This window comes from Onychomys torridus, chromosome 7 (assembly GCF_903995425.1).
Source record: "Onychomys torridus chromosome 7, mOncTor1.1, whole genome shotgun sequence".
Lineage (NCBI taxonomy): Eukaryota > Metazoa > Chordata > Mammalia > Rodentia > Cricetidae > Onychomys > Onychomys torridus.
The window spans coordinates 100,480,827-100,498,470 of record NC_050449.1 but is presented as its reverse complement, the minus strand read 5'-3'; the positions used below and the strand labels follow the sequence as shown (position 1 = coordinate 100,498,470).

The window sequence follows — 17,644 nt, the reverse complement described above, 5'->3', positions numbered from 1 at the left end:
CGCATTTCAGTGGTTCTTAGTATAATTAGAGTCATGCAACTACCACCATAATCTAAATTTAGAATATTTTCATCACCACCAAAAAGAAACGCTGTATTCACCAGCCCCATCTCCTCCCCACTAGCCCTTGGCAACCAGTAAGCTAGCTTTCCATGTCTGTGAATGTGCCTTTACCAGACATTTCATAGAAATAGGATCACACATGTGGCCTTTGTCACTGGCTTCTTTCACTTGGCATGATGTGTTTCAGCTCATTCATGTTGTAGGGCATTTCAAGATTTCTTCCTTTCTTAAAAAACCAGATGTTGCTCTCTTCTACACAGGCTGGGGGCAACTGTAGTGGCTGCTCCTTGCCCATTTATGAATGACTGTAGCTCCTGAGAGCCCCTTCCCACCTGCTGTCCTTGGAGTGAGCAGGGGCCTGTTTGCGTTGTCAGGCTAGCCTGGCAGGCCTTACCACTTATGGAAACCCAGTGCCTGAGAGCTGCAACCTTTCTGAGTATAAATGGGGAGACTGAGGCCCGGAGCAGGTAGAGAAATATTTAAGGTCTGGGCAGAGCGGGGACTCCAGCGTTGCCCATCTGTGGCTGCCTCTGTGTGATCCCCTTCCCACCAGGTCCTGCGGCCCACCTAGGGGTACACTTTACCAACAAGTCACTGTTCTGACCCAGTACTCACTCCACCAACCACAGGCAGACCAGGGGGCTGGGAGGAGTGAGAAAGCTCCAAGACCCTGCACGGGGGAGAGGCAGGACTGCCTGGGTCTGCCGGGTCACCTCACACGCAGCCAAACCCAATTACAGCTGCCATGACTGCCCACAGCCTTCCCTGTAGCCATTTCTCCTGCTGAAATTCAGGGATCCAGGAGCTCTGTGACAGTGAGGGTTGGAACACTGCCTTCCTTCAAGGTCACCCTACCTAGCCTTCCTTTGATGTTCTCATGCTCCAGACACACTGGCCTACCTTCAGGGCCTGCACCTTCCTGTCCAGCAGGCTCTCAATGTCCCCCGCCACCTTCTCCACCAATTTCTGCGGTTCGTTCTCTTGGATTTCAAATAGATTCCGATTGTCCTTGTAGATCTAGAAGGAAGCAGAGGTTAAAGGTGAGGCCAGAGAGGTCCATAACTCCCATGCCATGGTCTCACATACTGTCACTGCATGCATAGCTCAGTTCAGCCCTTATCCCTATAGGACCCTAGCTTTGGCCCTCAACAAAACCTTCATGATCTCAGGGGAGGAGGACACAGGGCTGGGGCTCTATAGTTTGCATCTGGGATGAAGGTCCAGTAGGGGCTAGTTGGTGGCTGGTATTGGTGGTTGATGGGTCCAAACCAAGTTTGCCTCAGGGATCCCCTTGCAGGGGCCAGGAATTGTATCCACTGTTAGTTCAAAGTGGCTATGAGCAGCAGAGGGGAAGGGTAGGCTGGATGGGAAGCAGGAGGCAGGGTGTGTGGTGAGGGAGATGGAGCTGAAAAGCATATATCATAAACCACATCCCAACATGAATACATTCTCACACCCACACACGTACATACGTGTGCATACCCACAAATGAATCTCTTACGGGTGCCTGTACATAGCTACTCCTCCACATAGCCCCAGGCAATGTGCTTCTTTTGCGGGTGCTGCCCTAGGCCATTTGCAGAAACTACGAGAGTTCTAGGAGTCCCTTGGGGCTCCTCTGCCATTCAAGACACAGAATATTGAAGGAGACCAGGTAGGAAGAGTTAATCTGCCCACTCCCCTCCTTAGAAGGTGGAGTCTGAGTACACATGCATGTAAATAGATGGTTAGTACGTGATGTGGCTTGACACTGCCATCTGTGTGCACATGCCAGCATGTGGACTTTGGAGTGGGTGAGGCTAAGTTCTCTAGATTCATCCTGGGAGCTGGTATGGGAGTCTCAGAGGCAGATTTCTGCAGGTGTCTTTGTTCGTGCTTGGGGTCTTGGGTATGTGCATGCATATGTATGCGTTATACACCAGTGTGTGTCTCCAAGCCTGACCTGGACCGTGCATCCATTCAAATGATTCCAGGAAGTTTGTACCAAGTTGGTTCCTTCACCACTAGAGGTCAGAGGCCCAGCTACCATGGCAGAGACTTGCCACTAGGCTGTGCATAAGTGGGGGCATGTGGAGACAGAGAGGACTGGCAGTGAGGGGCAATAAGGAGGTGACAGAGGTGCCTGATGAGAGACAGACAGGCAGGGTGTGATAACGTCGGAGGATGACAGAAGAGGTGTAGAGATATGGACTCTGACATCTGACAGGACCATGGGCTGGGGGTGGGGGCTGGAGAGCCTTTGCTTAGCTGCCTGCCCAGTGCCCGGCAGCCCAAGGGTTACAGCAGTACACAAAGCAGGCTCAGGCACTCTTCTCCTCTTCCTGCCAGCCCCCATCCCTCTCAGCTTCTTTCTTTTTGTCCGTCTCTTAGAACAAAATAATTTGTGGTGAAGTCGCTCCTTCCTACAGAGCTGTGGCAATTAGGGGGTGAACGGCAGAGTCTGTGTGTACAGCCAGAGAGGGCTGAGGCTCTGAGTGGACACCAGGGTAGGTTGTTCCATTGAATCTAGGCCCAGCCTCTGGACTAAGGTCCTCAGGTGGTCCTCTATGATGGAGGCAAAGGAAAGGAAGAAGCAGAACCTAGGGTTGCAGAGAAATACAGGGAGCCGAACCCTACATTAGGGAAACTGCGAGTCAGACAACAGAGCACAATTCTGGACACAGGACTGAGTGGCCAAGGCAGGCTCCATATCTTTTCTGACCCATCCTTCTCAGGTTTGGAGGCTTAAAACACATCCCCCGCCTCCTTGCTTTGGACCATAGTCTGGGTGTGCAGCAGCCATGCTCTGGGCTAGACACGCAGTTGAAGTAGTACCCAGTCTATTTGTGCCAGCAGGGGGCGCAGCTGCCTGGCTTCATCAGGGCCAAGGGATGAAGTTCCTATACGTTAGATTCGCTTGTCAAGGTCATTCCCAGGCTCTGAGGCTGCGCCATGCTGGCTTCCTGACGTGTCTTCTGGAAACATCTGGGAACCCCTTTCCTAGGCTTACAATACACTTTGAAGCCTCTGTGGCTACCGGGTTGGGACCAGCAGAGCGAAGAGATCTAGGGTCAGGGCTGTACCTCACGGTCCCAACAGGTGACACACAGCTTGGAGGCTGAGGTTCTTCCAGAAATGAGTGTTCGATTACACACACACACACACACACACACACACACACACACACACACACACACACACACACACATGGGAGTCCTTACGAGCCAATGAACAGCACGGTTCATGACCTTGGAACCCTGCACTGTCGTCACCACGGCTACTGTTTAAGATCACCAAGGCTGAGGAGGTAATCTCAGTCCCCTCCCTGCTTCCGCTCTTCTGCTAGATATGCCTGCCGAGAGCTGTCAACAGCCATCAGCTTTCGATCCCGAGTAGCCAACCTCCTTCTGAGTTTTGCCCAAGTCCAGCCCCACACCCTCAAGTCCCTCCCTCAGCCGCCCTGTCTTTTCCCCTAACACCTCAATCTCAGGCCTGGAGGTGATAACAGAGGAGTCCAGACACCAGGGAGCCACAGATAGCACACAGTGACGGCTAGCTCTTTTGCTGTCCCCCCAAGCAACCCGTCTGTGTGCAGAGGACACCGAACAAAGGCATATGCCCAATTCTGTGTTTAAGAGAAGAGCTTTGGGACCTAGGTTTCACCCCTCCACCTCTGCCTGTGTGAGCTCCCAGAGCCCTGCATGCCTCTACCAGGCCTTCTTCCTGTTCTACTACTGAAGGGCCTGCGATGGTGTCCTTCTGCTGGCCCCCACTGCATTTGAGGCCTCTCTGGACCATTGCTAGCAGACTTTGCCCATGCTATCCCGGCCACTCTGCCTTCTCATGTGCTCTGAGTCCTGTCTAGAATGAGGAAATGGATTGTAAGGAGTTTCTGGTGTACTGAAGACAGAACCCTAGTGGCCACTCAAGCTGTCAGGCCAGCCAGTCCCCAATCCCAAATGAACCCTTGATATGCAGCAGCTCCTGAATGGCAGACCTCTGGTGTCTCATACTTTCAACATCCCTTTGGACCTGCTCCAGCTACTCTGTTCCCTGGAAGGGCCCTGAGCTCAGCCCTGAGCCCAAGGGAGATACAAATGGCCCAGTTCAGCAGGTGCCCTTCCCCAGAAGGAAAAGTCATCTCCACTTTGATGTGGGCCAGGACGCCGCTTTTCAGCATGGACCCAGGAGGGAGCCCAGAGAACGTGCAGAGCCTGGACCCTGCCAAGGGCTAGCCCCCCACCAACTCCAACCCTTATCCTTGGGACCAACTGGGACATGGCAGAAAGGCCAGGACACAGGGTGCAGGGCCTCAACCACAGCAGGACCACACGCCTGCGGGGCTCCTGGGCCCAGAGAGTTATTTGGAAAAACCACAGTTCCCACAGCAATGCTACCTCAGCGGTCCTCACCTTTAACCACATAGCTGGTTTGAGGTGAACAAAGGGGCCAACTCTTCAGCCATCCATGGCAGTGGGGCAAGAGGCAGGGGCTTCATCCCACAGGAGTGGAGGGAAGGTGCTGGGATGGGGGGTAGACAGAGCCATGTAGGCACGTGGCAGAGGGCTGCAGGTGGCTGTATGGAGTCCCTCATTCTACATAGCATGGACTTGTAGTCACTATTTTTTAAAATGTGTTTGTATGATATGCAAGTGTGTACAGGTGGAGGTCAGAGGTCAACATCAGGTGACATCTTCAATTATTCTCCGTCTGATTTTGGGAGGGGCAGGGTCTCACTGAGTCTGGAATTCACTGATCTGGCTAGATTGGTTAGCCAGCAAGTCCCAGGGCTCCTCCTGCCTCTCCAGTGTCCCAGTGTTTATAAAGGTGCTAGAGTTTAACCTCAGATCCTCATGCTTCTGTGGCAGGCTTTTTTACCAACTGAGCTACTTTCCCAGTCTCTACCTACAGTAGTGACTCATGGGGGCCCTTCCCCTTTTAGGGTACACATACTAGCTCTGTGGTTCCTTTGGGGACCCCAAACCCTTTGGCCAGCCTCCTGCTTTCTGGGGACAGCCTTTCATAGACAAGCAGTGAGCCTGAAGGATGTCTGCAGAACAGCAACCTTGGATGGGAAATTTGAACACTTGCAGAAGGAGCCAGCCTCATCCGCAGATGATAGGAACATTCAAAAACTACCACAGGAGAAAAAAGACCTCAGGACGAGTGGCATGGCCAGACTCCATCAGAGGCAATTTACAAAGTCCCAGAAAGCCAGCAACAGTGGGGCCTAGACCTGAGCCAGGGTGAGAAGGTTGAGACGGGAGAGGGAGGAGGGAAGAGAGAGGAAAGGTGAGGAGGCCAGAAATAGTCCTATTGGCTTACTCAGGGCAGGTGCTTTTCATACTTGACTTCACTGATCCATGATGGCTCAGGAAGACAGTCCATTCTTGTCATCCCTATTTAACAGGCAAAGACGCAGTGGGCTAGAGAGGTGAGGTCTCACAGCAGAGCTTGAATCTGAACAGGACCTGTCTGATGCAAAGCGCTTGCCTTAGGGTACTTTGTATTTTCTGCCCTGTGCATCTCTGTCTAAACTTGAAGGAAAGACTTTTCAGAAAGGGGCATAAGGGTTTGAAGGAATGAGCCAGGAGTTTGACCAACCAGAAAGGAGCTTGGGGCGGACACGATGATGCTGAAGAGCTGGGGGCCTGTGGGAAGGCAGCAATTCCAGAAGGGAGGGGGCAGAGGACTGGCAAAACCAGCTAGATCCTCTAACCAACCACGTAAACCTGGGAGTGAAGACAGGCCCACTCTCGAGGCTTCTCTCCGCAGTGAAGGTGAACGGACCCTAATCTCTGGAAAATTAAATCAGAAAGAAAATGGAACAAGAAAGATTTGATGCAGGCTTGCCTGCATCTGTTTGCCTCCTCAAAAGCCCAGGCTCAGCGTGGGGCCCAGAGAGGTGCCCCAGCATCCCGGCCCTCATTCTGAGCCTGGTATCCCCGGGTAAGCAGCTGTTCTCTAAACCCTCATTTACCACACCTCTTGGTGTCTGCTCCTTTGTCTGACAAAGAACAGCCAAGGTGGGTGTCTTAACTACTGGGTCCTTCATGCTACCAGGCTCCTAATGGGGAGGGAACAAGTGGACTGGATGGCAGACTAGACTTCCTGGGGAAGAGGCTCTTAGGGTCCGACACCAAGGGTCATGACACACCACTCGCCATCCTTGAAGACAGGAAGAGTGATGCAGGCCTAGGTAACTGGAGTTCTTTCCCATTTAAGCACTTACAATATGGGGCTGGGGAGATGGCTCAGCATTTAAGAGCACTGGCTGCTCTTCCAGAGGACCCAGGTTCAATTCCTAGCACCCACATGGCAGCTCACAACTGTCTGTAACTCCAGTTCCAGGGGATCTGACACCCTCATACAGACAGACATACAAGCAATACACCGTAAAAAGAAACAAAAATTAAACACCCAGGATAGGATCTGGTGCAGGCTGGGACTTAGAGGGTGTCCACACTAGGTACACAAAACCCCGATGCAGGCTGCTCTGCACTAGGTTGTGTTTGGGATAGACAACTCCCCAGGCAGTTCCACTTGCAAGGGACAGAAGTCACAGGAGAAGGGCAAGGTGACACGGGAGCCCTGAGAACACAGTCAGTGCTTGGGTACCAGCATGTACCACTCAGTTCCAGGTTTCCTTACCTGCTCACATCTGTCAACTGCCATCATTCTGGGGTGCGTCAGCTATATATGGTATACTGTCACAATCAGCATTTGTATACCGTGACACTGTTTGTCACACTGTTCATAATTCACCTTCATATTGAGTGGAGATTGTCCGGGGAACACCCTGTCTAGAGGGGATCACAGACAGCTGCAGCTAGGCCAGTACAATCCAGTCTTGCATAAGGTACAGGAGAGGACTTTCCTCTGTAGGTGAGGACATGGCCCTCCTGCATTGAGAGCATCATCTTTGTGGGCTCTGCCCTACCTACACATCCCACATTCCCGGGGGGGGCACTCCACATTTGTGACACACGCTGCTTGAGACTGGGCAAGGGAGAAGGGCCCAGTGGCTCCCTGGCTTGGGCCCTAAGAAGAAGGTTGTAAGAGCTTTAGAAGACGTGCTTCCCCATCCCTTCACAAAACTCAGGGAGGGGGGATAAAGTCCCCCCCAAGCCGCCCCCAGCAACGCCTCCCTGTTTTTAAAGTTAAAGTTTAGTTGACTGTCATCCATTACTGCAATTAGTACATTATGTTTAATTATGCAATTAGTGTAAAAAGTGCACTTGCCGCTGAGAATGGGAAATTACGCTGCCTCGTTACGCTGTAAAATCCATGTCATAAAAAGGCTCAATCTCTTGTTTTTCAAAAGACACAAAACCCAACACAAAACAATAAACCAAAAAATCTTCCTAACCAGGATGGGGCAAGTCTGAGACAACTTCCCCAAGGTGGTTCTAGGAAGGTCCCTCTCCCTGTAAGTCCTGCCCTGCATACAAGCAGAGGAAGCAGAGAGCATTCCTGGGTGTGGCCCTGCCTTGCTCCTCTGAAATGTGGACTTCTGAATGGACTTTTTATTTATTCAGTTTGTGTTTTGAGACAGACCCTTGCTCCTTTGTAGCACACACTGCCCTCTAACTCATGATCTTCTTGCCTTAGCCTCCCAAGAGCTGTAATGACAGACATTCACCACATCTGTCCCACACTCACTTTAAAGCCTTGGTGAACTTGACTGTCTACTGAAGCCTGCATCTCACGTGCAGAACAGTCTTGGCTTCCACCACCCAGTTCCAAAATGAGAGGTCTTTTCTCCAAGGTTCCTAGGGTACTGTGAACAGGGGAACATATCCCACCTCCGGAAAATTAAAGGAACTTTCTCACATCCGGGATTCTCAAACCTTGGAAGCATTGCTTAGGTGAGTAACATGTTCTCTCTCACAGGAACTATGGCAAGCCCAGCTGTCAAGGAAGCTAAGGGATCACCTACAGTCACCCAACACAGTGGCTCGGCTCCAGTCTTCCATAATTAGATGACAGTATTCCCATGGCCTTATGCCTGTGTGACACTCAGTGTATGACTACATTTTACCCACATTCTGGCTCTCTTAGTACTGAGGGGGATGTTCAGGGAACAGGTAAGGGATGAAAGAAACTTGAAAAATATTTTTATTTTATGTGTATGGTGTTTTACTTGCATGTACATCTGTGCACTATGTGTGTTCCTGATGCCCACAGAGGCCAGAAGAGAGAGAGTCCCTGGAACTAGAATTGTAGATGGTTGTGAGCTGTCATGTGGGTGCTGGGAATCGAACCCAGGTCCTCTGAAAGAGCAGCAAGTGCTCTTAACCACTGAACTGTCTCTCCAACCCTAAGAGAGGAACTTTATGGTTTTCCCTACTACAAATCCCCTCCAAATGGCCCAGTCCATGAGGAGTGGGGAGAGAATATACTTTAGTATACTTCAATGTCAAATTCTAATTGGCCAAAGCCACTCATGACCCACATCCAAGGTCACAAGCTATAGCTCCAGCATGGGCCACTTAGTGCCTGCTAACGAAAACCTAAGCAGCACTCCTGAGCCCTTACCTCCAACATCCCACCATTCTTTGGCTCAGACTTCTCCAATGGGCCTGGAGGTAAGTGATTCAGTGACATGGGAATACTCTCACTGTGGACATCTGCCTTAACCTCAAGGGGAAGATGTGTCTCCCTGCCACTACCACTGCCTAGATCATACATGTCCACAGAGCAGAGAGCGTGAAACACACACACTTCAGCACCCCCAGGACATGGGCCCAACAACAGAGCTCATGCAGCGGTACCTACTTGCAATGTGCGTGTTTCTGTGTGGAGTGTGCTGAGATGCCAAGAAGGTAGCTGGTGTATAGGGGGAAGGGACTGGACCCCACTGGAGGGACACCTGTTGTTTAAACTCAAGACAGGGGTTCCTGGAGAGATGCAACTTGAAGAGCAGGAAAACCAGCTTTCACCCAGCCCAGCCTCATGACCAACTGCCATGGAGACTCTCAACACCCCCTGTCTCCCACATTTGACTTGGGAAAGTATCAGCGATTCAAGCCCGAGGTGAACCAAACTGTAGGCAAGATCCAGGGGCCCCCGCTCACATCCCCTCCCTGAGCTAGGAGCTGCCGGCTGTCGAGGCAGCTGGGAGGGAAGCTGTGCCCAGCATACCAGCTGGTACGGGGGAGTGTGAGTAAACATACCCGCACTTTCCCAACTCACAGAAGTCGCGGGTGGCGGCCGGCTGGTGTGGGTGCCCATGTTTATGGGAAACAGATTGTTTGTGTCGGCATCTGCGGCCCCTTGCCACCCACCCTGGCTGCACTCTCTCCCACTGACTCCCACCCGGTTGGCTCATATTTTCTTCCCACGGGAATTCTATCAGCCACAGAAGGTCAATGACAGTGATGACAAGGCCCTCGGTGCAGCCAGACACGGCTTGGTGTAGAACCCTGAGTCCCCTCCACTCCCACGGTCACCATTCCCCTTTTACTGCTGAAGAACTCAAGGATCTGGGAGCCAGAGAAATGGTCTAGCAACCATGAAAGGATGCCTCTGTGGCACAGGGGTTCTCAGAAGCATCATCCTTGCCAGGGCCTGGGTACATCGCCATTCTCAGGGCTGCCAGACAAGTCTGGTCTGTTCCATACACCCCCATTCATCTCCTTGAGTGGCCCTGCCCTAACAGGGTGAGGACCTTGCCCTCACAGGAAGCAATTAGCTTCTCTGTCCTATTGACAGTCCTGGTGGAGAGACTGGGCCTCATGGCTGCCTTGCCGCCTAGTCTCTTTAATCCTTTCTCTTCTCTGCCTCATTCTTGAGGGGTCTTGGACTGGAGTTCAGCCTCTCTATGACCTCTTAGGGGCAGAGGGCTAGGAGGGATGGAAGGGGTCTGGGATCCAGGGTGAGCAGATGCTCAGTGTGGTCCTTGTGGGCTGTGAAGGCTTCTAATGATTTCATAGACCCAAGGCATGAGCTCATCCAAAATGATGGCTCTGAGAAGTCCCCCGGCTTCATTAGAGATGTCCATGTCTCATCCCCCTAAAGTAAGCAGAAATTCACCCCTGTAAACTCTCTCACGAGATGGGTTGGAGGCTTGGCCTGAAGCATGGTTCTAGAGGCCAGGGAGCAAAGGACAGGACTTGCTTCCCCTGCCTGCATGGCCTCTACTTTCCTGCTATAACCCAGCACAGAGGGGGGAGTGGTACAGGGGCTGGGGCAGGTCCCTTAGGGACGCCAGAGTGGTTAGAAACAGATCTTGCTCCGAGAGTCTCCCAGGCAGGCTTCCCTTTTCATACTCCATCATAACTAGTTGACAAGGCTGGATGGTTTGTCGTCTTATAGGTGAAGAAACCGAGGTGCCATTGGGGTCAGAACCTGCCCAAAGGTGAAACTGCCCATTTCTCGTACCTATGCCCTAGAATGTTTAGACACATGAATTTGAATTCCAGCCTTGCTCTTTATGAGACACAACCCTTTCCCCTCAGCCTGGTTGTTCTAGACATTCCTCAAAGACTGATGGTCATAATGTAGGGTGCTGGAGGCCTCTTGTGGGGTCCCCTTCCAAGGTTGCTTCCAAGGCCCTGGGTACCTTCTTTGCACAGGCTGTCCTCCAAGGACCAACTTTTTGATCTCAGAGGCTGTCCTTCACTATCAAGGTCTGCAGCCAACAGTATCACCAAATAATGACAGCATTAGTAACAACCCTGATCTCGGGAGCAGCTGCCAGAGCCCTTGGGAAAACATGAGATCTTCACATGATTGCAGTGGGAGATATAAAGATTCAGTGGTGGCTGCAGCCTCCCACACTGTGTCAAGAGACCCCCACCTCTGGTGGAGCTGGAGAGATGGCTCAGAGGTTAAGAGCACTGGCTGCTCTTCCAGAGGTCCTGAGTTCAATTGCCAGCAACCACATGGTGGCTCACAACCATCTATAACGGGATCTGATGCCCTCTTCTGTCATGCAAGCATAGATGCAAATATAGTACTCATATGCATAAACAAATAAATCTTTAAAAAAAGAGACCCCTCTGGGGTAAGGCCATCCCAGAGTGCTTGTTTCATACCTATCTCCACAGACAGCTTCAAGCATACCTTCTGGGGCTGGAGAGATTTCTGAGTGGTTAAGAGCATTTGCTGCTCTTGCAGAGGACCTGGGTTCAATTCCCAGCACTCATATGGCAGCTCAAAACTGTTTGTAACTCCAATTTCAGGAGATTCACTACCCTCTTCTGGCCTCCACAGGCACAAAGCATTCATGGGGTACACAGACATTCACATATATAAAACAATAAAAAATAAAAAGAGATGGTGAGCACTGACCTTGAGACTATGTCACACACACACTGACTTTACCTCCTTCACACCCAGCACCTAGACAGCAATGTACAGATCCTGCTTATATTTTGCATTTAGACTCATGGAGGATACCTGCCACGGCAGCCCCAGGACTAAGTAAGGCTCTATGGGTCTCTCATCCACACCTCAAGAGGTGTCCAAAGCCACCTTAATGTTTTAATGTAATGTTTTAAGCAGTGGAGCTTTGCAGCTTCTAGAGGGCTGGGGCTACCTGAAGGTCACATCCCTAACTTCTCCTGTGGAGCACGCTGCTGGAGAGAGTCCTAATGATGTGGAGGACCTGGTGGGAGTATGGACATGGCATGGTCAACAGTGGCCTCTGAGCCGGGTCCCAGGAGACACTGGGCTTGTCTCCCAAGTCCTCAAAGCAGGTTGACTCCAGGGCCCGAGTCCGAGGCAGCAGTAAGGCAAGGGACACCATGCCAAGCTGGAGCTGCCCACGTGAAGGGTACCGATGAGTGTGTGCGGAGCCCTCGACCATCTTGTCTACTTCCTCTGTCGGTATCTCCCAGTTCCATTTTACCCCCTCCCCATTTTTCATTTTTCTTTCTTTCCTACTCCCAATTTATAGCTCTTCTTGAGTTTTATGTATCCTTGTAAGTGCCTTTACATCTTCCACAGAACAAGTTGAAGCATAAATAAACAAACAGGGCCCAGACACTGGGGCCTTTTGCACACACTAAAAAATATGCTGAGGACAGGTCCACACTGGAGGCATGTGTGCACTTAGGACACACACACACACACACACACACACACACACACACACACACACCCAGACGGGACTCTCATCACTCAAACTCGTTCCTAAGCCTCCACAGGAAAGCTCCCTACTTGGAATCTGAAAAGTTCTGGTGGTCATCACTCAAGGATTTCCTGACGTGGGGTCCGTGAACCGCAGACCTGGTGTCTGATGGGCATTCTCAAGCAGGCTCTGGCCCTTCTCTGTACCTCAGTCTCCCCTTTTTTCACTGCTCCGGCAGAGGGCGAATGCCTGACTTCTGCAGCCCAGGTTCTCTCTGTGAATGCAAACGTTCCAGCCACCACAGGAGCCAGCATTTACCTTGTGTGGGCCTGAGCAAACCACCTGTGCAAACAGGACTGGCAGCAGCCTGGCATGCTGGCAAACACTGGCAGGCCCTCAGCCTGAATGGTCATGAACTTCTAAATAAGTGTGCTGTACTCGGGAGAACAGATGCTCTGCTCGGGTCCCCATTCCATGTGGACTACCTCCTCTACTAGCTTTGGGGACCACTGGACGAGGTGATGATTGTTGGAGGGGTACTGGCAGGGCAGAAACAAACCCCCATTCCAGTCGTTCACCGTACCAAGTCCTCACAAGGTCCTGCTGCTGTCCCTGCTCCATAGATGGGTCAACTGAAGCACAGATAGTAATTGCCTCCATGATTAGGAGGGCTAAGTGTGCGTATAAACAGAGATCCTGGCCCAGACCCAGCCTACGTCCCCAGGGACTGGTCTTCAGGAAACCATTCAACTGTCCGCCCGCCAGCCAGAGGTTTTGTCCCAGGGCTATGTAAGTCACCGGGACAGGTGTGCCCTGAGTTTGCAAGTCCTTCCTGTTTTGAACATCCTATGGTGAATTGTTCCCCCGAGACTGCTAAATGATCAACAGGAAGCCAACCTTCTCACATGAAGGGGCCCTCGTGCATCTGCCTGAGGTTGTCCATTTAGATCTGTTCAGGGCATCAGTTGAAGCCTTAGTCTGCTCAGTGGCTCCTCCCATGGGCCTCAGGGGAATACTGCATATGTTCTAGGCTGAGGCCCGGAGGTGGGGACTACTGAAGAAGTTCTGTTTTCCCAGAGGGATTGTGGAGGGGGAAAACACAGTCTTAGACAAGGTCAAATCAGAGCTTTTGGGTCCCAGGGTTGGGAGGGCCATTTTTGCCTCCTACCTCTTGATAAGACCTAGAGTGGGAGCGTCTGCCAGGGCAAATTCTCCGGGGACTCATGAGCTATCAGGCAGACTTGGGGCTAAAGGCCTGAGTCTCCACACATGCTGTGACTTATCCCCTCCATTTTCTCACGGCCGTCTGGCAGATCTCAGCAGTGGCGATGCCTCGGGCTCCCACATCCTCTGTTTAGCAACCTCCAGGTGGAGGGAGGAAGGCCGAGCTTCTGGCTCTGTCAAGGACTCACTGAGCAAGGAGGTGGTGACCACAATGACCCCAGGAGGACAAGAGTGGAACAAACTGCCCCAATTATGTAAGGCGGCCCTATTTCCCCCTTCGCAGAGTGGACAGCTGTGTTCTCCCTTACCTCACTCCTCTGAGTTCCCGGAACTGCTAGGGAAGGCCCATGGGCCAGACTCAGTCAACCACTCTGCTTTCCTGCCTTACTCTGGGCTGGGCTGCACCCTACCCTCTTGCCTCCACCACCAAAGATCCCCAAGCTCCTCCAGAACTAGCCCTTGTCGTTGTCTTCGGTCCTGCCACACCCCCAACTGGGGCACTCCCTAGGATTCTTCTCAGTGCCCCTCCCATTTAGTGTCCCTAGAAGCAGGGTAAGAAATAGGCCAGCTGTGTCCTCTGCATGGCCCTATAGACTGTCCTGCTTCCAGCCCTGAGCTACAGTTACGTTACTTCCCATCCTAGAACTAGAGATGTCCCAAGCTGGCGTCCCAAGGTAGTGACCACAGCCTGGACTCCTTATCTCTTCCCAGTGTAACATAGGCAGTTCCTGCATAGGCCCCTGGAGGACTGTCCTGCAAAGCAGGCTGGGAAACTTCCTGTACAGTGCATTCTCAGCAAGGCTCAATGGAGCCCGGGCTATCGACTCTTTATGGTTATAATCCTGGCAGGTTTAGGGCTGCTAAACTGCAAATTTATTTCCTCCATAAACCCAGATAATGGAGGAGCCTGTGTGTGTGTGTGTGTGTGTGTGTGTGTGTGTGTGTGTGTGTGTGGTGTGCGCATGCACACACACAGAAGTCTAAGTATGGCTATTACACGTGTTGAAGGGCACACCCATGTGGGTGGTACGTAGCAGTGTGTACATACTGTTGTGCACATTAGAAGAATAATGATGTTCCAATGGGCAACACATGTCAAACACACGTCCTAGTGACTGTGTGTCCTCAGGCACTTGGGAGACCCATTGTGCACGTCTCTAGGTACATATGTGTCCTGATGTGCTTGTGTCCAGGTTTATGTGTGCATGCTGGGGAAAAACACCAATGAATGAGAGGAGAGGCATTCCTTCCATGAATAAAGCCTCAAGTCCCAGGAGTCTTTCTGCTCAAACCCTGTAGGTTTCTTTCCCTTCTGCCCATTGTCTTAAAGACCAGAGCTCCGCATTTGCCACATGTTCAGCCCCAGGTAACTCAGGATCTCCCACTAGGGATGCCAGGCTGCAAAAGAGCCCTATCACAGAGATTCAGGGGTGGGGACACAACAAAGGAACTGTCAGACAAAGCACCCACCCTCATTTCCAGTAAGAGTATCTAGAAACAGCATGGAAATGGTTGTCGTCCTTGCTGGTGGTGGGCTAGAGAAAACCACCTTTTCCTGAACACCTCCCTAGTCCACAGCTTAGCTGAGGTTCTGTCTCAACTGTGGGTGTGACTGAACTCCATACGTAGACTTGTTGAAGCCCAGAGTGTACTTTTAAAGACTTTGATGCCTCACCATTGAGCTCAGCTTCTGATTAAGATAAAGCCCCCACCAACTCATGACAAGCCTGGACCTTACACCCACCATGCAATGAACTCAGATGATGCTCTCTGAGACAGGTAGGCAGACAGGCAGGTAGGCAGGCAGGATGAGGGTAGCGGGAATCAGGCCCATATGCTGCTAGTGCCCAGCTAATGGACTAACAAATTAGCAGGTCTCTCCTCTAAAAGGTGATGAATGAGCAGCAGGCCAGGAGAGCTGGAGGATGGGCCACCTCCCCCACAGCATACCTTAGGCTCAGCCCTGTCTGGTTTCTCTGGGGTGCCCAGCTCTGCCATGCTGAGAGAGATGTGAGTTGGGGACAGAGGCTGACTACAGGCTATGGGCAGGTGGAAGACAGAAAGGGTAGCCCAGCCCAGGACACGGATCTGCAGAACTGAAGGCAGGCTCTATCTGTGGACTGTGTCCTACTGTTCGGAAGGCTCCTTTAAGCGGGAGTGGGGGGGGGGGGGGTGGGGGGACACAAGGACAGATGTCCGTCGACGATGACGACGACAGCTCTCCTTAGACCCCCTTTGGATTGCTTCCTACACACACTGTGCCTTTACTGCCTCGAAGGGGAAAGCAGGCAAGAGAGTACACCCTTCTGAGTCACGACCCCCATACTTCCTACGTGACCGGACTTGGGGATTGATGAACACAGATGCTGGGTCCTGGGTGGGTCTGCTCATGCACTGGAGCTGCTTCTCCTACACAATGACAGGGCTGCAGCCTCTCAAGTGCATGGACCATGGAGGAGCCATGTAGTTGGAGATACAGGCTGCATGCAGGGGAAGGAGACATTAGGTCCACATGCAGAAGGGGATTGAGCAGAAGTAGACTTCCTGGTCTCAGCTAGACGTCTCTGATTGAGAGTTGTGCTGAACAGTCACTTCTGAGCTGAGGGTCCAGTGTCCTCCATTTGTCCCTTAATCATCAGAGTCCTCTTCCATGTACCTGACATGGGGCGGGAGTTAACCCATTCTGTGATAGGAGACTATAGGGGTCCTTTTGAGAGCCTCTGGCCAGGGGAGACAGCCTCATCGTAGGACCCAGTCTGTCTGTGGGCTCCTTGTGCAAACAGCCCCAAGCCCCCTGCCTGCACCCTCACCTCCCGCATGCCTGCCTGCCCTCCCCGTGTAAACAGAACCCGCCCGCTCTCTCCCAGGGGCTGCTAATTCCTCACCAGAACTGCTCGGACGTGAAATTGGAGAGAGACAATGTGTGTTTAAGGAAATGAATCTCGAATCTTAAGAGGCTCGGGGAGCCCGCCCTGCACCCCCATCACCTCACCCACCCACCCAGAGCTAGGAAAGACACACTTGGCATCCGGGAAGAGAAAGGCGGAGGTGACATCCAGTGCCAAATTAACAGCCGCCACAGCCAAATATTGTACTTGCCTCCAATTTTCTTTTATTTTTTGAAAGAAAAGGCTTTTACATAGTGAAAGAGGCTGTTGGAACACTAAGGCTGATGATGGTTTTTAACGGGCATGCCAGCTTGCGCATGCCCGGCTCAGAGTCTCCCTTTTCTATTGCAGGCCCCTCAGCACAGTCCCACCCACAAGGCACCAGCCCTTATGTTTCCGCCCTTCCACACCAGCCACGGGCTGACGCCGCAGGAGTATTTGGCCAGTGTGGCACACGTGGACGTGGAATCTACCTATGAGCCACCTTCAGGCCTGCACAGGGCTCTTCCAAATAAGGACTGCGCCCAGTGTGCTCATATCTGCCTTGTCCGCAAGGCCCCAACAAAGGGACCCATCCATGGCCTTGGCAAGGCTCTTTGGCCAATCCCTGGTGGCCCCCAGTGTCTCTACCATGGACAGTCACTTGCCTGAGGCAGCCACATCATCATTGTTCTTCTCTCTACCAGGGGCTCTATGCTGAGTCCTCTGGCCGCCTCATGGCCCTCTACTCTGGTCATTTTGTTGAACAAGTGTCGCTAGTGCCGGTCCCCTGGGTCCAGCCTGCCTGCATCTGTCATTAATTGATTAACCCATTGAGACAGGCTGAGCGGACTCCCCTGCTTGCCCCTACACAGCACTATGTCCTTCCCTGAACTCTCAGCAAACTTCTTTTTCTTTGAGTCAGGGTCTTTCTTTGTAGCTCAGGCTAGTCTGGAACTCATCATTCTTTCGCTGTCTGTCTCCATCTTCAGTGATCACAGGCCTGGGTCACCAAGCCAGGTGCGCAGATGACTCCAGTGGGCCTTACTGGCAGACTTGACTGTGTCTCCCATTTCCTCAGACCCAGGCTGCCCTTGCCTTGGTTGGCCTGCACAGTGAGGCTCCCAGCGGGACAGCCAATGAAGCTTGGCCCTGACCCTTGTGTGTGCAGCCCGGAGCTCCCACCATGCTCCAGTACCACTCTCAGATCCCTCTGTGTCCCAACTGGAGGCTTGGCAGTGCCCTGTTGAAACATATGACACTGGTGGAGAGGGCCATTGCGGCTCACCTGAGGCCTCAGAGCTGGTCAGAGACAATCCAGAACCTGGGCAGGAGTTACATATCAGGTCAAGTTCTCAGCCCTGTCCTTGCCCCCACATATGCCAGGGGCATTGCTGCTGAGTACCTGCCTTTGAGTCCTTCCCTAGGCCATGCC

General features: G+C 52.2%; 1 protein-coding gene across 2 annotated transcripts in view; it reads right to left on the bottom strand.

Moving 5' to 3' along the window:
* Cacna2d2 (calcium voltage-gated channel auxiliary subunit alpha2delta 2) overlaps window positions 1–17,644 on the bottom strand; it is a 125,298-nt gene that overhangs the window by 57,736 nt on the left and 49,918 nt on the right. For both annotated transcript variants that reach the window (XM_036193230.1, XM_036193231.1), the window contains exon 3: window positions 964–1,080. In XM_036193230.1, the coding sequence (XP_036049123.1) occupies window positions 964–1,080 (117 nt within the window). The remainder of the gene's footprint in view (window positions 1–963; window positions 1,081–17,644) is intronic.